Source organism: Megalobrama amblycephala, linkage group LG14, assembly GCF_018812025.1.
Source record: "Megalobrama amblycephala isolate DHTTF-2021 linkage group LG14, ASM1881202v1, whole genome shotgun sequence".
NCBI lineage: Eukaryota > Metazoa > Chordata > Actinopteri > Cypriniformes > Xenocyprididae > Megalobrama > Megalobrama amblycephala.
The window spans coordinates 4,385,474-4,407,085 of NC_063057.1; the positions used below are offsets into that span (position 1 = coordinate 4,385,474).

A 21,612-nucleotide genomic window follows, 5' to 3' on the forward strand; every position below is an offset into this window, starting at 1 on the left:
GTGTGCGTGTGCGTGTGCGTGTGCGTGTGTGTGTGTGTGTGTGTGTGTGTGTGTGTTGAAGAATCCGGCTTCCTGTCAGTGAATATCCCTCCAGGAAATCGGAAGATGGTTCCACCCCCTTGTGGAGCCCCATGCCACTCATTTACTTAGAGAGAGAGAGAGATTTATTTGTTGTACAGAGATATACTGTATACTTTTATATGCACTTTATACATTTTACATGTTACATTTTTTTATTTGCACTGTTGTTACTTGTATTGAAGTATTGAATATGATGCTGCGTTGCATGTCTTTTGTATATGCTAATAAAGCATACTTGACAAGTGATATTTATTTATTTATTTATGTTGTGGTTTGTCCCCATCTCTGTTTCCAAGAAAGTATGTTAATACAAACAAAATATATGCAAAAAAAGTAGATATTTGTGGGGAAATAACCTTAAATTGCCTTTTCAAGGAGCTTTGCATAAGGCTGACAGTACAACTTGTAACTGTTCTGCAGACATAATCATATCCCCAGTACATATTAAAAGGTATTAAGATGGCACAATGTAAATTATTACCACTTTAACACGTTTTTGTTTGACAGTATGTTTAAAATGTATACTTGAAAATCACCATTTCAAAAGGGAAAAGCAACCCATTTCATAGAATGACCTATATATTCTCTTTAAGAATATTTTTTCCAGATTCCAGATTTAGTTATGAGGAAATTTTCTAGCAATTTGATCCCCGCACGTCAGAATCACACACACACACACACACACACACACACACACACACACACACACACACACACACACACACACACACACCAACACACACACACAAAATGTGTGTGGAGGAAGGAACACGGGCTCCTCCCGGCGGGTCCCGGGCAGGAAGAGGGTGACGTCAGTGTGCTCCTCTCGCAGCAGATTCAGGTTACAGTACACTGCTTGTGCGCGCGTCCGCAGCCGCGTGCGCGTGTGTGTGCTCGTGTTCTTGAATATCGGATGGTGGCTGGAGGAGGAAAAGCGTGTTTACACAGACGGGCCGAGCGCCTGGGGAATAGCGCACGGCGAGAGGAAGTGAGCCGGCTCGCTGTCTGCCTGCACCAACTTCCTGCTCAGAGAGAGAGAGCGAGAGAGAGAGAAAGAGAGAGAGAGAAAACAGTCGGGATCCCATTACAGTCCGACTGAGAGCTGCCGAGACGGCCGACAGCATGGAAAAACAGCGCATTATACGGAATTCTTTTTAATAAAGTGAAAAAGGACCCGACCATTAAGCACAGGTATGTGAATAATCCATCCAAACTATCTGAATGTGTTAAAAATGTTTACAAATGTGTAATTACCTCACAATAACAATAAAAGGAAGAAAGCTTCCAAAGTACAGGACTGAAACTTGATATCCTCAAAAAAAGAATGAACCTATCCAAATGAAGGAGCTGTTTGAAATGTTCAGAAGTGATGTTTAAGACTTTAATGTATACAACCGAAAGACTTTTCTGTACTAAAACCAACGAATCTCTTCTATCAATAATAGACACTTCAAGTGTCCACCGTTCCCGTTACTTACGCGCAATTTACGCACCGTTTACGCACGACTGTTGAAAGTTTGAATACCTGTTGAGCTCACGAGTTCGTGATGTATAATTTAAACATTTGAAAGCAGGGCTGTTAGAAAGGGCTGAAATGTGGCTCCTGGCGCTTTAAACGCACTAGTAGAGTTTCTGGTTTGTCTGGAAACAGCAGCAGACTAATTGCCATGCGCTTCCGGATTGAAACTGGCAGCAGACAGCATCTTGAAAATGAGTCATTGGGGCAAACAAAGAAACTTCAGTTCAGCCCTATAGAGCTGATGTTACCCCTACATCTGGATACGCTGGGGATGATCGATGTTTGTGACCGAGAAAAAAGTCTTTGGACACGTACTGTAAGTCACTCTTACGTGAATGGAGTAGCAGATGATGCTAGAGCTTTCCTAAATCAAGGTGTGCTCAAGTTCACCGCTTATGAACATGTTCATCTATGACGACCAGAAAGTGTCCAGATACTGATACTTCTAAAAATGATGTTTTTGCTTTAATAATGTGCTTGTGTCATCTTCCTTTAAAACAAATGTCACTTTCGAGGCCGTTTCCTTCTGTTTTGGAGTTTTGGACACCGTCACTGTCACACTGTGTGTAAAGTTCCTCCTATCTACTTCCTGTATGGTTAGATTGGTTGGAGAGATTTGCACTTATGCAGGTTTTGGTGTCACCAATTAGCATTTAAAAACAAGTTCTGTGTATTTCGTTATTTTTTTAGCTTTAATGTTTCTGTATTTTCCCTGAAATATTCTAAAAGAGGAACCATCATCATTTCGATCAAACAGCCAATTAGATTCAATGCAGTAAACAAACCCTTTCTGATATTTTGCTATCAAATGCGGTGCCGTTTGAAGCATCCACGCTCCACTGTTTGGACACAGACACACATTCTCAGATCAGTCTGCGTAATTTCAAGATCTGCAGCTCTCTCTGGAGAAATGTGGTCGTGGAGAGAAGTCCTTCATGGCTCTCTTTTCTCCCTCTCTTCAGTAGGAGCTCCCTGAATTTTCCACTGCAGTCTGTGTGCGCAGGAAGAGCGCACATTTAGTCATGGCGAAGTAATGTCTGCGCACACCAACTAATCTCATTACGAGTTTCCGCTGGCGCTACAGTGGAGGGGTTTGTGAGCACGACGGCAAGTTTGGTGTTTAAAAGCTGTCTAGGGGCCATTCAAAACACTGTGCTTGGGGTTTTGGGTCCAGACGGTCTGTTGCATGAGTCTTGAAGGCTGTGAGCGTGTCACTTTGTGCTGGAGAGCACACCTTCTCCTCCCATACACACATACACACACCGGCAATGTGTGAAAGTTTAAAAAACAGCTTCATCAGGCATTATATGTTGCCTGATAAGCCACTTAACGTACTAGACTGCTGCTTTCTTTTTCGGACACACTCTGTGTAAAGTCTACAGTCATGTTCCTCCTTTCTACTTCCTGTATGGTTAGATGGTTTGGATAGATTTGATGTTTTTTTTTCTTGGTGTTTTAAATTGACTCTTTGAACTTAAGTGCTGTAAGAAGTGAACGATCTGTGGTGTTGAGAAAAGATTATTGCTTGATGCAGATATCATTTTCAGCCATCTGAGAGAAAAAAAAGTCTGGCTGTTTTTCGTAGTACATTTTGAAAAAATTACTTTGCAACGTAATATTGAGTAAGGTGAGTGTAAATATAAACTCAGCAGAAGTTGCAACAGTCCTTTCTTCCCTATTGCGACGTATATAAGAGTGAAACGCCTTTTTGAACAAGAAAAAATGTCGGACGGGAGTTGATTTTGTCCATTGGGAGTCGATTGGATGGTTGTGGTTCGCTATTGGTCGATCTCATGTGAGTGACAGGTTGTCCCGCCCCGTAAACACGTCATCAATTTTGATTTCATGGTGACTTTAATCAACTTGCAATTCGGATGTAGCTGCATTTAAAATGATAAAAATAAGTAGAATTTAAATTAACAATGAATATACATGAACACTAAACAGGTTTCGGAAAGTAACTCAAATCAATGGATAATCTTTGAGTAGAAATTGAACTGGTTGCATAAACTGCTTAGACTAGTCTTAAAAGTTAGTCATCTAATTTTTTTCTTCAAGAATAACCCTAACTATTTAAAATAATTTATATAATATTGGTCTAATTTGAATCAGAATAGTGTCTAACTGCTAGTTGGTCAAACTAGTTAAGACATCTTAAAGGTGCCTAGATTGTTTTTTTACAAGATGTAATATAAGTCCTAGGTGTCCCCTGAATGTGTCTGTGAAGTTTCAGCTCAAAATACCCCATAGATTGTTTTTTATTAATTTTTTTAGCTGCCTATTTTGGGGCATCATTAACTATGCACTGATTTTTTCAGCGCGCCGCCCCTTTAAGAGATGCGCTCTCTCTGCCCCACGAGCTCTCGACTATATATACATCGCATAAACAAAGTTCACACAGCTAATATAACCCTCAAATGGATCTTTACAAGATGTTCGTCATGCATGCTGTATGCATGCTTCGAATTATGTGAGTAAAGTATTTATTTAGATGGTTACGTTTGATTCTGTGTGAGTTTGAGGCTATGCTCTGTGGCTAAAGCTAACATTACACACTGTTGGAGAGATTTATAAAGAATGAAGTTGTGTTTATGCATTATACAGACTGCACGCGTTTAAAAATGAAAATAGCAACGACTCTCGTCTCCGTGAATACAGTAAGAAACGATGGTAACTTTAACCTCATTTAACAGTATATTAGCAACATGCTAATGAAACATTTAGAAAGACAATTTACAAATATCACTAAAAATATCATGATATCATGGATCATGTCAGTTATTATTGCTCCATCTGCCATTTTTCGCTGTTGTTCTTGCTTGCTTACCTTGTCTGTGCACAGATCCAGCCGTTAATACTGCCTTTCCTTGTGTAATGCATCGAATGGGCTGGCATTATGCAAATATTGGGGTCATACATATTAATGATCCCGACTGTTACGTAACAGTCTGTGTTATGTTGAGATCCGAGTGTTTTCCGGAAGTCTTTCAAACAAATGAGATTTACATAAGAAAGAGGAAGCAATGGGGTTTGAAACTCAATGTATGTCTTTTCCATGTACTGAACTCTTGTTATTCAACTATGCCAAGATAAATTCAATTTTTCATTCGAGGGCACCTTTAACATAAAGGCTAAGTTTATGCAAAAAAAAAAAAGTGAATAATTATTATAAATTAATAATTCCCCAGTGGATTACGGGAATTCTGCATTGTAAAGATAAGTAGGTTTTACTCTTTTAAATTTGTTCTACTTTGAAATGAATACATGAGAGATTATAAATAAATCAAACAAGTGAATATTTGAGTAGAATTGAGTACAAATTACTATTTTTTTAGTTCAGATTATTAATTGCAGATAATAATGAATCTTCTCTGCTGTATTTACTTCCCAACAAAATAATTTTTTTCCAGTGTGATGTCCTATGGCATGAAGTCAAAATGAGAGAGCTTGTCTGGGGTATCTAAGCATTTAATGTAGTAAAACAGTGTGTTTTCTTACTGATGTTTAGGCCCAGATAGTATCTTTGGACTTTTTTCACATTTTCTGCACTATTTGATAGGAAAAATTGTCATGTGTGTAAATGTCTAAGGCCGCATTTACACACCAATTTTGATTTTTTTGACTATATGCGACAACCAGCTTACACCTTCTTTTAAAAGTGACCCATATCCGATATCTGCATTTACACTATAATTTTAGCGAAACAACCCAAGATAGATGTACTGACCCGGAAAAGCTTAGGCCGAAAAGGAAGTAAAATGATTTGCAATGGACGCAGATGAAATGATAATAAAAGCTTTGCTTTAAGCACCATCTTTAAAGGTCAGCAAAACATTGAGTTGAGCTCTCGTCCTCCATTGCGCCATTGAAAAGAGTCATGTGATCGTGGTTGGTGTCCACCTGAGTTGACGTCATTCGCCACTGTTGCTTTTCAATACAACATACGACTCGCATTGATGGGAATATCCAGTCTGTCCACTTACATGGCAGATGCAAATGCACATATCCGGTTTATTTCCACATATGCATGAGGCCTGAAACCAATCTGAGAATATCGGAATCCATGTGTTTTTTCCTGCTTACACGTTTGTGGGTCATATCCGATCTGTGCCACATTGGAGGAAAAAAAAGTGGAAATTGGTTCACCTGAACCATGTAATAATGTAAACACAGCCTAAAAAGTACTACTCTTAGGGTACGTTTACACAACAACAATGTACTAAAAGCAGAAAAGTTTTTACTTTGCGTTTTTCGCATACAGTCAACAATGTTGTCAAAACGATCCCCGTTCACATGGATCCGCGAAAACTACTAAAAACGCTGTATTGTGCTGCCAGGCCAGTAGATGGCGATGTCACTTTGTAAACAAACACTACACGCCGTGATACACGTATGCATGACCCCACCGTTTCACAAATTCACTTTCAGGCCCCTAATAAGCCATCGTTGTGTAAATTAATGAGCAAAATGCATAAAAAAGGTCTCCATTTTTAGTTGGAATTGGTGTCGTTATTGTTAAAATATCTCATAAACAAACATGACTGGCATGGGGATGTGTAGAAGTTTGTGAAAGAATCCATGTGGAGTAATGCCTCACCAAGTAACTGTAAAAACAATGTATGATTCATTTATTTCATGAAATGTGTTAAAACAGCCTTAAAGCCAATGACCATGAAGCTGATGCATGCCAGACAGCGGCGTAACAACAGAGCCAAGGCGGTGCAGACAATCTATGTTTGAGTGTGTTTTTTTGTTTAGCGCACACTGTCTATTATTTATTTGTGTGTCATGGGGTCTCTCATCCTCTCTACATGCCTAAATGCAATTTTGTATCAAACTGTCTTTGAAAATGTTTTGCTAAGGATTCAAACTTTACTTCTGCATGGTTTATTTCATTGCTGACATTGCAAGACAATAAAGAGACAAAAACTCCAGATTTGCACATGCAAATCACATTTGTACACAGCAGCGGTGCTTAAAAGGGAGACATTTTTTCCCCTCTTGCAATAATCTAACAATGACTTTTACAGCCACGTTCCATGCAGGCACTTCTCCAAATGGCCAAGAGCTTTTGAAATCAGCTTCTTGTGTTTATTCCCTTTGATTAGGGAAGTAAATCTTGGAATCCATGAGTCTGTTCTTCAGGCTCTCGCATGCAATATGTCAGTCTATAGACGTCCATATGGGCGAGAACTTTGTGCCAGCACGAAAAGAGAAGAGGAAACCTCCCATTCGTGCCTTGTGTCCGTGTGGTCCCCTCGTTCCTGTGTTTGCTCCCCGCAGCAGGAATTCCTACCTTTCAGTTCGGGATCGGCATTCCCAGGAAGACGCCCTTCAAAGGAGAATTGAAGGAAGTCCTGATATAGACAGTTTTACGGTCGTTTAACGCAGATGCTCCGCTCAGAGGATGCTGGAGCAGGAAATGGTTGCATTTCGCTTCTTTGGGGGTTTGGAAAAAAATAAATGGGTGACAGTGTGTGGCGTACGGTGAGCTTTTATGTTGTGCCCAAGTGTGGAGTACGAGATCTAACTGTAAATTGCTGTATGTATAATGAGATCTGTCTCACATATGTAGAAGAGTAATGAATGAGTGTGTGTGTTTCTTTTTGGTTCAGACCAAGAGAACCGACCTACAAGTGTGAACACACCCTAAGTGGTTTAGGTTTCATTTTAGCCTGTCCTGTTTGCTACTTTAGGCTCGATATTCAATCAATTCCTTGATGACTTCCAGAGCCGTCTGTCTGATGAGCAAAAACCAGGGTGAAAGTTTAATCTTGTGTGTCTTTGTCAAAACTATGACAAAGACTTTCCCAAAATAAGGCAGTCTGCAACCAGGGAGTTCCTCTTGGCCAATAAAACATGCTCCGTGTCAGAGCTATCCACACTAGTGAGCGAGCCAGCATCGTTTCTCCATCTAGCGCGCCGTCTCGTCCGTTCCCTCCATCCATCGTGCCGTCTTGGGAGAGTGCTGGCTCAGACAGCAGGAAGGCCGCAGTAAACGCCAACCCGCCCTGTTTGACTGACTTACAGTTACCAAAGGGTATGATGTAACGCTACTTAAAACCGAGGAGTGTGTATAAACGTTTGTGTACACTCTCTCTTGTGCACACACACATTTGACAGCTTTGAATTCTAGTCAAACTGGTTTCCGACGGTTGTCAGACCTCAACCTGAGGTCATTTCTGTCACTCCACCCAGGTCTTCCTGCACTCTATCCGTCTCCTGCACTTAAAATATGAAAAAATAAAAAATAAGCAGACACTCTATTCTACAATATAATAAGTTTATGCAGGGTGTCTTAAATGGATATTTCACCTAAAAATGAAAAGTCTGTGGTCACTTACTCACCCTCATGTTGTTCTAAAGCCAGTTAACTTTCTTTCCTCTGTGAAACACAAAAGGAAAAAATTCATATAATGAAAGCATAAAACACTAATGTTTATGTCTGTTGACATAATATTAAAGGTTACAGTTAACAACAGAGCCCAAACTAATACATTTAGTTGCTATTTATTTTTAGATATAATCATCAACACTCAAATAAAAAAACATGTAAAGTGCACATAAGGCAATTTAAAAATTCATTTTTGAAATATAATCATTTACACAGTTACTGTCATAACTTGTTTTCATGACAAATATATTTAACCATTAAATAATTAACACATTACTAACAAGTAAATATAATATGTTGACTAAATATATATATATATATATATATATATATATATATATATATATATATATACAGTCCAAAAGTTTAGAACCACTAAGATTTTTAATGTTTTTAAAAGAAGTTTCGTCTGCTCACCAAGGCTACATTTATTTAATTAAAAATACAGTAAAAAACAGTAATATTGTGAAATATTATTACAATTTAAAATAACTGTGTACTATTTAAATATATTTGACAAAGTAATTTATTCCTGTAATGCAAAGCTGAATTTTCAGCATCGTTACTCCAGTCTTCAGTGTCACATGATCCTTCAGAAATCATTCTAATATGCTGATTTGCTGCTCAATAAACATTTATGATTATTTTCAATGTTGAAAACAGTTGTGTACTTTTTTTTTTCAGGATTCCTTGATGAATAGAAAGTTCAAAAGAACAGCATTTATCTGAAATACAAAGCTTCTGTAGCATTATACACTACCGTTCAAAAGTTTGGGGTCAGTAAGAATTTTTATTTTTATTTTTTTGAAAAGAAATTAAAGAAATGAATACTTTTATTCAGCAAGGATGCATTAAATCAATCAGAAGTGGCAGTAAAGACATTTATAATGTTACAAAAGATTAGATTTCAGATAAACACTGTTCTTTTGAACTTTCTATTCATCAAATAATCCTGAAAAAAAATATTGTACACAAATATTTTGTACAACTGTACACATTAAATGTTTCTTGAGCAGCAGATCAGCATATTAGAATGATTTCTGAAGGATCATGTGACACTGAAGACTGGAGTAATGATGCTGAAAATTCAGCTTTGCATCACAGGAATAAATTACTTTGTGAAATATATTCAAATAGAAAACAGTTATTTTAAATTGTAATAATATTTCACAATATTACTGTTTTTACTGTATTTTTAATTAAATAAATGTAGCCTTGGTGAGCAGACGAAACTTCTTTTAAAAACATTAAAAATCTTAGTGGTTCCAAACTTTTGGACTGTACTGTGTATATATATATATATATATATATATATATATATATATATATATATATATATATAATGAATATATTCAATATATCCTAATAAATACATAAGCTAATATAGTGCATATATTTAGTGAAATGCTCCCCTCTATAGTTGTATGCTGTGGACACTAAATGACTTACCTGAGGTAAATGTAATGCTGCGTGAGATATTCTCAAGCTGTTTTATTGATGTTTTTCCACGGTTGAAACACCGGTTGAGAGATTACACCCATATCTAGATAATCTGTTCTTCTTCTGCACTTTTTCCTGTTGTGGCAGTTAGCATATAGTGTTGCATTACCACACGCGCCCCCTTCTGGATTGGAGTGTGGATCACCTGTGACTGTCTGTATTCGTTGTCTAACTGCATGAACCGAACCGTAATGTCCGTACCGTATGGTTCAGGAGGAATACATGTACCGTTACATATATATATATATATATATATATATATATATATATATATATATATATATATACACATACATATATATATATATATATACATACATATATATATACATACATACATATATACATATATATATATACATACATATATACATATATATATACATACATATATACATACATATATACATATATACATACATATATACATATATACATATATACATATATACATATATATATATATATATATATATATATATATATATATATATATATACACACATATATGTTTCAGCCTATTGTCAAAGTGTACATGTTTCATAATGGATATATAGTTCTTTATATTTCCCAAAATGTAACCAGGGATGAAGAGCAAAAGGTTATGAGAGTACAATAAGGTTAAGTGTGTGGCTTAATGGCATGACGACAGCGGTCACAGGAAACGGCCTGAGCAAGATTTAAACTTCCTGTACTGTTGGGCTTTTAACATTGAACCACTTTGCCTTCCTGATGGAGTTAATCCCAGACCACATGCATGAAGGAACTCACTCCTGTTGACTAGAAAATCCTTATCTTACACCCAATGGATCCACTTCCATATTGACTGCAACTTTGTTGTCTAAATCAGAGTGCGCTGGGAAAAAAAGTATAATTTTTCTTTTTGAAATATCAGTGATCTGAGATGTCTAGTGGAGGACAATTTAAAAATCATGTTGTCCAAACTATAAATGTCACAACTCTGCACGTGTCTAAGGTTTCTTGAAGGAATGTGAGCAGATATCTTTATGCACATCCTGTTTTGTGAGATCGCAGCTTCCTGTCTGTGTCCAACCACAGCACCAAAGTATAAAGAGCACTTCTAGGTCTTATTCTGCTCTGAAACCCATTCACAAAAACTGGACGATCTAACCTTCCTTATTGAGTATGTGAATCTTTGCATGTCGGACTACTTTTGTCAGTATTAAGGTCTGATAATGACGGTTTGGGTGATTGTTCACTGACAATAATATATAGGGAAGTGTTTGACTTCGTGGTTTTTTCCTATGTTATTCAGGATGAGTCAGTATTTTGATAAAACAGAACTCATACATTAGTGTTTAAAAGTTTAATTTTTTTATGTTTTGAAAGAAGTCTCTTCTGCTCACCACGGCTAATCAAAAATACAGTTATAACTGTAATATTATGAAATATGAATACAATTTAAGCCGTTTTCTATTTTAATGTTTAATGTTAAACTGTAATTTATTCCTGTCATGCAAAACTGATTTTTTTTAGCATCATTACTCCACTCTTCAGTGTCACATGATCCTTCAGAAATCATTCTAATATGCTGATATGCTGCTTGAGAAACATTCTTATTATTATCAATGTTGAAAACAGTTGTGTTGCTTAATTTTGTGTAAACCGTGATGCATTTTTTTCAGTCTTTATTGTAACTTTTGATCAATTTAATACATCCTTGGTGAATAAAAGTGTTTTAAACAATGGACTGAACCCAAACTTTTGAACAGTAGTGTAAATGATAGAACTGGATTTTCATTTTTGGGTGACCTATAACTAAAAATTCCCTTAAAAATGCTTGATGTAGGTTTTCACTCTGGGTTTGGGATGTTTGAACCATTTTGTGCCCCTTTAACCCCCTTATCTCTACCTGGTCCCTTTAATCCATGTTATAAACAGGGTCTTGTGGACAAACTCCATGTTTGCCTTGTTAGTAATCTCTGTTCGCAAGTGGGTGTATCTGCCAGCCTTTGAGCGGACACCTCCATCCCAAAGAGGGACGGTCGATGCTGGAACACGTTGCTTGTTTGCGAGCCGTTCCTGTGTCAGTCTTTCTGGCTGATAGCCCTTTGTTGTTTATGAGCCTGTGCGTTAATGTACAACAGAACAGGAAATGCTTGCAGAGTTTGTGGGAGGGCACCCAGGAATGACGTTTTTTGTTAATGCGAGAGATGAAGAGTGCAGAGGGAAAAGGGGAAATTGATGGATTCAGGAGCACGAACGCGGCGTTCTTTAATGTGGCTGTGTTTATAAGACTGATGCTCCGGCCTCTCCTACTTCACCACTTCCTGTGAGAAACCTGCATGGATGGTTAAAGGAAAGTTTTTATCAAAGCAAACACAATCACTCCTGGAAGGATGTCTATCAGATCAAGGTGCCGGTCCGAGCACATCCACAGACACAAACTAAATTTGGCTTAGCGGTACCACAGGATCTTCCTTAGATCCTAAAACCTTGTTAGGGTCATTAAAAGTGTCCTCATGTCACCTTTTCTTGCCCAATAAACAAGCAGTACAGGCATAGTGTAATCTTGGCTAATTTAAATTAGATAGACGCTTAATGAAATTACGCCAAACTCTCACCTCGTTCACAATGATCCACATTGCTTTAAATCAGTACAAGAAACAACAGCTGTGTTACAAAATCTTGCAAGCTACCTACCTAAACAGCATTTTAAGGTGCTATTGCTTATGCTACCTTTTGATATACCCAATTTTAGCAAAGACAGCAAGATATCAAACTAGCTTTTGGAAAAGAATGTCAGCCTGATTATGATTTTTTAAAGGGACATTTCACCCAAAAATGAAAATTCTGTCGTTAATTACTCACCCTCATGTCATTCCAAACCCGTAAGACTTTCATTCATCTTTGGAACACAAATGAAGATCTTTTTAATGAAATCTGAGAGCTTTCTGTCCCTCCATAAACAACCTATTCAATTACCACTTTCAAGGTCCAGAAAGTAGTAAAGACATCATTAAAGTAATCCATGCGACTCCAGTGGTTTTACTTCAATTTTATGAAGCATGTTGGAGATTAATATTTTGTAAATATAGCGGTGAATTATGTTTTTTTTTGCACAAACAAGGCACTCGTGTCACTTTATTAAAATTGAGGTAAAACCACTGGAGTCACATGGATTACTTTAATGATGTCTTTACTACCTTTTTGAGGCTTAAAAGTGGTAGTTGTGTAGCTGTCAATGGAGGGACAGAAATATCTTCATTTGTTCACAAGTTTGTAACGACATGAGGGTGAGTAATTAATGACAGAAATTTCATTTTTGGGTGAACTAACCTTTTAAAATATAAATATACTGTTAATCTTAATAATTTTATTTCTCTCGTCTAACAGATATGGAGAGTGCCATCACGCTGTGGCAGTTTCTGCTGCAGCTACTGCTGGACCAGAGCCATAAGCACCTGATTTGCTGGACGTCCAACGACGGCGAGTTCAAGCTGCTCAAATCGGAAGAAGTCGCCAAACTTTGGGGCCTGCGCAAAAACAAGACTAACATGAACTATGACAAACTCAGCAGAGCACTACGCTACTACTATGACAAGGTTGCACAAGCTCACATTTCAAACATCTGACCAGTGATAATCATAGATCCGATGTCATGAGAAAACGTAACTATTTTACGTGATTTCCTGTGAATTCATACGAAAATTGTACGAAAAAAATTTAAGACCTTCATGATCCGAACAGTTATTGGGGTGTAAGCAGATCGTACCAAAACATATGATTGAGATCATACGAATTGGCCACCAAACGTAAAATAGTTACGAACTGCACTGAGAGCGTGTTGTAATCATCCTCTGTCTTTTGCAGAATATCATAAAGAAGGTGATTGGTCAGAAGTTTGTGTATAAGTTCGTCTCATTCCCTGATATTCTGAAGATGGATCCCCAAGCAGTGGAGCTCGGTCGGGATGGGGGTCACGTCGCAGGGGGCGTCATGTTACAGGAGGTGGAGTCTGATTGCGGCGAGGGGGAGGAGTCTCCGAAGCTGTCGCTGTCATCGCTGAGAAGTCCCGCCTGTAGGAACGAGTATCTTCACTCTGGTCTGTACTCATCCTTCACAGTCAGTTCCCTCCAAAGCCCGCCTCCGCTGCTGCGTCCGATCAAAGTCGAGAAGCAGCGAGGTGGCGAACGTGAGGAGGAGGGACAAACAGTGATTCGGTTTGTCACTAATCGATCAGAGAAAGTCGTTCACCTTGCTTCCTCGCCACCACCTGCATCCGCGGAGGTTTTCTTCACTTCAAAATCCTCCCCCTGCTCGTCCCGTAGCCCCTCCCCCACTCATAGCCCTGTCTATACGCTGCGGCCGGGGCGGAGCCCAGAGGCTCGCATAGACGAATCAGAGCAGATCGCTCAGCCTCTAAATTTATCATCCGGCCACAGGGAGCGAGCCCAGAATCAGGCCACGCCTCCCGAGAGGAGGACCGGTAGCAACGGACTGCCTCCCAAAGCTCGGAAACCCAAAGGGCTGGAAATCTCCGCCCCTTCCATACTGCTTTCAGGAAGTGACTTGGGCTCCATCGCCCTCAACAGCCCAGCACTGCCCTCAGGGTCCCTTACACCAGCCTTTTTCACTGCACAGGTACCAAACTATGTTCTTGTATTTTTATGTTCACACAGCCAATACACACATCTGTTCCAAAACCTATAGTGAGCTGCCTATCTATACAGCATTTTAAGGAATAAAATGCAAAGCATAGTCAGAATACATAATGCCTTCTTATAACGACTAATAGCTGATAAGCCCAGATTGCAACCAACTTTCATATAAAATCTGTCTATTTTATACAACATTATAGTATTATGTAGTTAGCTTAACAACATACTAATGTAAAGCTCTGTTGGAATTAACTGTTTAAAGGCAAGGTAAACATTGTGACAACTGGTCAAAGACAAAATGTCATTTCATTTAATACCAAACATTTGATAAAGACTGTTGAAATTTAAATAAAAAGTTCTATTTTTCTAAGTTCCATTAGAATATTGTGCCAGTAGCTTAGCAACATGCTAATGTGAAGCTCTATTGGAATCAATTGTGAAAAAGCAAGCTAAGCAATAGATGAAAATAGGCAATATCGGCTTGATTATGAAAACAGAAAAAGTCAGTGACAACAAGGCTGATTTTAAGCACTCTATTACATTAGAAATATACTTATATTTACCAAAAGTGTTAATAAAAATAGTCTAAGTAAAGGTGGACTGTACCTTATAAATGCTATGTATTTTTATGCTTGGTGGAATGTCATGTTGTTAACTTAGCAAGATGCTAATTTTGCCCTATTTTGTGTGAGACAGTGTTTCTGCCTATGTAGATCTTTCTAATCAGGTTTCATTTTTTAGTTGTAGGCAGCTTTTTAGGTTTTGGAACAGAGCTATAAATAAACACAATAACATCCTCTCCGGCACTGTTTATAGGCCTTCGACAGGTAACAAATAGACAGGACACACACCTATACTGGTAATACAGCTATTCTGTGAGACGTCTCGATCTTTACAGGGCGTGTAGGGAGAATTGTGTGGCAGGCAGACGGGTTTTTAAAAAAAGAGGTAGAGTGAGACAGGAAGAGGGAAAAGACAGACAGAAGGGCATAAGCGAGAGAAGAGAAACCTGTAAGTAAAGCCATATGTCCGTAATCTCGCACACTACAGCATAGTGACACAGGACAGAGAAAAACAGAGCGAGAACGAGAAATTGATTTCACATGCTGCCCTATAGCCACAACCTGGTGATCCAAAGTCCATGACCCATGGGAAGCTACATAATTCTCTCTCACTTTCTCTCTTAAAGGGACAGTTCACCTAAAAATGTATTTTCAGTCATCATTTTCACCCTCATGTCTTTCCAAACCCATACGACTTCAGTGCTGACGTGAACGCTAATGCTTACGAACTCTTACAGACGAACGCATAATCTTTCAAAGTATACTCCATTTGATAGTGTACGCTATCTCGCTTTTGAGCAACGGAAATGTCTTTGTACTCTTATAAACTAGAGCGGGTATCTCTCAACACCCTCACACAAGAGTTTGTCAATGTGGGCATCTGTTGTTGTCGCCGTCTCCAGTACTTTGTTGTTCTGTCGCATTCGCTTTTTTACGACTCTGAACAACAGGTTGGGGAAGTGTTGCCACCTTGTGGTCAAACTAATTAGTGCAAGAAAATTTCACGGTGCATGTGCAAACACAGAAAAATTCTTGCTGCGCACAAGGCGCTTACTATGCTGATGATTAAATTTACGCCACATGCAGTACGCATAGACTAACGTACTTGAGGGGATTAAATCTTATTCATATTGTAGGACTTCAGACAACTTGGACTAATTTTATGGTGCCTTTTTGCAGTTTGACATCCCCTGGGCCCTGTTTACACCTGGTATTAAGATGCCTTTTGGTCGACTGGATCACAAGTCGATGGCGCTAAATACAGGTTTAAACGGGGTCTAAAATGTTTTGAGCTTGACCACTTTCGACCATGCATTTGACCGGATTGCTTTCAGAGTGTAAACGCTCATGTGGTCAAATGTGTTCAAACAGCCACAAAAGACCGTCTACTGACCTAATGCCTAAACATTATGGGAAGCACACTAACCAGATGGGAATTAAACTTTGTCGGCTGAAGACCCAAATTTGGATTGAAGATGAAAAATGTACCAAGCACAATGTTCTCTCACCATTCCTGATATCTAAGGCCATGTTTACACCTGGTATTAAGATGCGTTTTGGTTGATCGGATCACAAATGGGCAACGCTAAATACAGGTGTAAATGGGGTCTAAAACGTTTTGAGCTTGTCCACTTTCGACCACTTCCAGAGGTAGTCAAAAACTCATTCGACCGCATTGCTTTCGTAGTGTAATGTGGTCAAATGCATTCGAACAGCCACAAAAGACAACCTACTCTCTGCCTACTGACCTAACACATAAACATTATGAGACGGGATTTAATCTTTGTTGGCTGAAGACCCGAGTTTGGTTTGAAGATGAAAAATGTACCAAGCACAATGTTCTCTCACCATTTCTGGTTTCTAACACACACTCACTACATTTGGCTAGCAGAAATGAAAACTGATGCTCTCCGCGTCGACTCCGGTCGCATTTATATGTAAATTGCGCAAGCTTATTTTGTCCATTTGATTGAAAGATCTGAAAAAACCCATACATTTACCCACCTACAGACCCTCCCCTCGAAAAAATCAGGACAAAAGTGGTCGAAAGTGGACAAAAGACACGGATTAAAACACCAGGTGTAAACAGGAATCTGTCTCCCTCATTTATTTGTGATCCGGTCGACCAAAACGCATCCTAATACCAGGTGTAAACAGGGCCCTAGTGACCATCCTCTTTTGTTGTATAGAAAAGTGCATTAGGCAAATTAGTCCGCAGAAGAAAAATGTTAAACGGGTTTTGAATGACATGAGGTTGAGCACATGACAGAAGTTTAATTTGGGGAGAACTGTTGCTTTAAACATCCTGAAACATCTACAACAGACAGTTATTTCATAACCCCAGATTGAGCAAAGACTGCACAGACAGAGACAGTTGAATACCACTTCGAGGCATTGCATACCCTTAACGCTCCAAATTTGTCCTGTTCACATAAAAAAAAATCTGGCAACATTTTTAAAGGGGCGCTCAGGCTTCTTATGCACGACAGGCTTCACATGCTATCGCCTGCTAACCGACGCAAAGACGTGCTTGGACATGCAGAGACTCACATTCGTCTTTCCAAAGTTTCGGGATTTGATGATCCATGACTTCAGTGACTAATACAAATAACATCTCATGTTCCTGTTCCCCCCTTTCACAATACCTCCTCTACTCGACTTTTTTCAGACTCCCTCTGGTTTGCTGTTGACGCCCAGTCCTCTCCTGTCCTCCATTCATTTCTGGAGCAGCCTGAGTCCCGTAGCGCCTCTCAGCCCCGCCAGGCTACAAGGCCACGGCTCACTCTTTCAGGTACGCACAAAACATTCCCAAAACCTTCACCTATAAAAAGAGGGATCCGAATATGAATGTGGTCGTTCATTTATTTTGGTTTAGCAGGGACATGCGAGTGTGTTTTAGAAAGTGATTTGCTTGTGTTTTGCTAGCGTGCGTTTGTGTTTGGTGTCGTGTTTCAGTCTTCATGTGAGCGAGAGGGGAAATCCTGTGGATACTTCCTGTTCTGACCCGAGGGAGAGTGTGTAGGGAGGTGTGTGTGAGCGAGAGAAAGAGACAAAGCAAACTGTATATTTATGCTCATCTTGCTTTCTGAGGGCAGCGTCCAGTCTTTTCTGTAAACATCGCTAGGCAGCAGGAAAACATTACGGTAATCACGGCGACTGCTTGACTCTGCCTTTACGGGAATAGTGACAGTTCTTGATGTGCACTTTTACTACCACACACACACACATGCACAGGCAGACTCGTACACTCACTCCCCCACTCTCACTTCCTCCCTGGGCGGCCGTAGTGGGAGTTTTCTGGTTGGTCACATGACTGTCGTTCCTGCCGTTATTGGCTGCGGTGGGAAAATCTTGCGGCTCGTTTGTTTTTTGTCATTTAAAATGCCACTCTTCTTCTTTTTTATTATTTTCTATACCTGTAAAATATAGAAGTGAAAAAACGATGCTTTTAAGATGTTTGAGTCACTTCGGGAAACGGATTTACTGGTGTATGAGTGTGTGTGTGTGTGTGTATTAGGGTTTGGAAATAAGCTACAGATGTTTCCTCTCTGCATTGGATATGGGGGAAAAACAGCTTCCTGTTAAAAAAGGGAGGGGGTGATAACTGAAAAAGACTCTGTCTGTGTGTATAGTCAGCTCTCACATAACAGGAAGTTCCTCTCCTAGCAGTACCATGATGCCTTAGTGAGGACTATGAGTGTTTTTTTTTTTTTTTTGTGAACCACAAAGACAATTTGTTTGTTTTTGTTTTTTTTTGTGTGGGGAGAGATTTCACAGAGGTGTATTATAGGGAGATGTTTACAGAAACTTAAATACTCAGGGCAAATTTCAGCTAAAAATCAAAAGAAATTGTTTTAACTACACATTTTGTTGCACTGAATTTAATTCATGGTATATTTAGAAATAAAATAATATAGTGAATAATTTAATCATTACATTATGGAAGAGGATTAGGGCCAAGCAATAATAAAAAAAATAAAACAATCTCGAGATTAAAGTTGTTAAATTTAGAGAAAAAAGTAAATAAAATGTTGAGAATAAACTCGTTAAATTACGAGAAAAAAGTAGTTAAATTATGAGAACAAATTCGTAATTTAACAAATTTGTTCTCGTAATTTAACGACTTTCTCAACATTTTATCTCGACTTTTTTTCTCAATTTAACGACATTTTTCTCATAATTTAACGAATTTGTTCTCATAATTTAACGATTTTTTTCTTGTAATTTAATGACTTTATTCTCAACATTTTATCTCGACTTTTTTCTCGTAATTTAACAAGTTTATTCTCAACATTTTATCTCGACTTTTTTCTTGAAATTTAATGAGTTTTTTCTCGTAATTTAATGTTTATTCTCAACATTTTATCTCAACCTTTTTCTCGAAATTTAACGAGTTTTTTCTCATAATTTAACGAGTTTATTCTCAACATTTTATTTCGAGTTTTTTCTCGAAATTTAACAACTTTAATCTTGAGATGTTTTTTTTTTTTTTTTTTATCATTGCTTGGCCCTAATCCTCTTCCATATTAAATCATTTAATTTTTTGGTTTCTTTATATATAAACCTTTATATAAAAATGTTTTTCTTTATCTTTATATCATTATATAGCATTTCTTTATTAGGTTCAACCTAAAAATGTCAACATTCAAACAAACAATAAATAAATTATTTAAAAAAAAAATATATATATATATATACAGTTAAGGACAGGTCCTGGTAGTATTTAACCTCTAAATAAATAAATAAATAAATGTGCAGATAGTATTTAGCCTCAAATTAAAAAGTATTATTATTGTTATTGTTATTAATAATAATAAATATGCATAAAATGATATGTCTGGGTAGCATTTAGTATCAACATAATAAACAAACAAACAGGTAGTATTTATCCTCAAAATCTAAATTAAAAAGTATTATTATGGTTAGTATTATTAATTATATTCATAAAATGATATATCGGGGTAGCATTTAACTCCAACTAAATAAATAAATAAATAAATATGGTGGTAGTATTTAGCCTCAAAATCTAACTTAAAAAGTAGTATTATTATTATTCATAATAATAAATATTCATAAAATGATGTCCAGGTAGCACTTAATCTCATCATAAATAAGTAAAATAAAATAAATTATTATTATTATTATTATTATTATTATTATTTATAGTAATAATACATTTTCATAAAATATGTCCGGGTAGCATTTAACCTCAACATCAAAAATAAATACATAAATACATACATATATTGAAATGTACAGGTACTTAGCCTCTAAATCTAAATTTATAAAGAATGATTATTATTATATATTAATATAAACAATATAATATATTAATACATATTATATTTTACTATTATTAACTAACCAAATAAATGGAAATTTTGGATAATCTTTAACTTCAAAATCAAAATAAATAAATAATAATAAATATACATATAATGAAATGTGTAGGTAGTATTTAGCCTCAAAATCTAGATTAAAAAGATTAATAATAATAATAAATATTCATAAAATGACATGTCCAACTAACTAACTAAATAAAAAGAAAAGTACAGTAGTATTGGGTAGTATTTAACCTGATAATGATAATAATAATATATTTCCCATTCAAAACTACATGGACATTTCTTGATAAGATTTGCCCAATAACATGTGAACTATTATTTGGCCCAGTCAAGTTGCCTTAACTATTCACAATTAGATGACATTTCCTGGTAAAATCATTTGCATGTCTTTTTTAAACACTATAAAGCATTTGCTGTGCAGTTACTAAACACAGCATATGAAGACATTGTGATTCAGTGTTTCCTCAATATTCTGTTTGCTTTCTGACTCTCACAGTTCCCCACCCTGCTGAACGGGCCGCTCCCGGTACCCCTGCCCAACCTGGACTCCTCTTCATCATCACCATCCCCTCTCCTCATGTCCTCCAGCGCACAGAAATCCTGATTTCTGGACACTTTGTATATCCACCCCCCAGAATTATACCTTTACTCTTACACTAAGAAGGAATAATGGACCTTCATGTCATTTTTTTTGAGCCAGACTGCACTTCACCCTCTTGTGGCCACCTGCACCTATAGCACCCTTCAGTTCTGTTGAGTTTTGGACCAGCAAACTTTTGTGTTTTCTTTTTTTTAACTCAGGCTGCAATCCAAAACAGCTCACCAAATTCCTCCGCAAGCTCTTAAAATAGGGAATTATTATGAGGTAATGCCAAAGAACATGAAGTGTCCTTTTGAGAAGATGGTGAGTCATTGGAAAGGGAGCCTTAGAGAATCTGTAGTCTCATTTTATTGGAGAACATGTTCAAGACTGGCCTTTGGCAGGTTATTTTTCAGAGCCTCTTTGACACTTTTAAATGGAGACAAACGATGCTGGACGAGGTAAAACACGTTCAAATCTGCGTAGACTTTCTGTACATCCTCAAACCATGAAAACTTCAGCGTTCACAACAGTTCTCCATTCCCAAGGTGCTTCAACTGGAAAGATCTCCAAGGAAACATTTAAACCATATTAAAGGAATCTCATTAGCATTTAAGTCTTTTTTTTTATTTTTCCGAGGCTGTGAACCGGGTTTGTCTGATATTGTATTGTATAATATGGCGTTGTATGCACTGTGCTTCAAATGTACTACCGGCTGTGCCTTTTGTGTAAGAATTGTGTATTTGTATTATTTCCCTGCTTAAAAACATTTTGTAATAGACGAAATTCCACTTCAATATTGGAAAGAAAAGCTTTGTAATAGCTTCCGGTTATTTTTTTCATTAATGAATTGATTAAAAAAAGTGTATTCTCGTATTAATTTTATATTTTTTTTGCTTTTCAAGAGTCAAGAAAATGTGCCTTGTGTTTTTAAATAAAAACAAGCATTGAATGCGACGCAACATCCTCCCGTCTGAACAAACACCTCGCACCATTTCAGGATGAATT

General features: G+C 37.5%; 1 protein-coding gene and 1 long non-coding RNA gene across 4 annotated transcripts; one reads left to right on the top strand and one right to left on the bottom strand.

Moving 5' to 3' along the window:
* The first annotated feature begins 899 nt into the window (after nucleotides 1–899).
* elk3 (ETS transcription factor ELK3) lies at nucleotides 900–21,480 on the top strand. Its single transcript, XM_048156424.1, has 5 exons — nucleotides 900–1,272; nucleotides 12,852–13,060; nucleotides 13,329–14,099; nucleotides 17,348–17,470; nucleotides 20,521–21,480. Exons 2-5 carry the CDS (start codon nucleotides 12,854–12,856, stop codon nucleotides 20,626–20,628), a joined length of 1,209 nt encoding a protein of 402 aa, XP_048012381.1. The 5' UTR covers nucleotides 900–1,272; nucleotides 12,852–12,853; the 3' UTR covers nucleotides 20,629–21,480.
* LOC125245708 lies at nucleotides 6,444–17,463 on the bottom strand. Of its 3 annotated transcripts, none has more exons than XR_007179590.1 (3): nucleotides 17,325–17,463; nucleotides 7,949–7,985; nucleotides 6,444–7,822 (listed from the first exon to the last, which is right to left on the bottom strand). It is a non-coding gene; the product is annotated as an uncharacterized LOC125245708 (long non-coding RNA). The 3 variants fall into 3 exon arrangements; XR_007179592.1 differs by having other exon boundaries at nucleotides 6,444–7,827; XR_007179591.1 differs by lacking the exon at nucleotides 17,325–17,463 and adding an exon at nucleotides 9,444–9,754 and having other exon boundaries at nucleotides 6,444–7,827.
* Nucleotides 21,481–21,612: the final 132 nt, after the last annotated feature.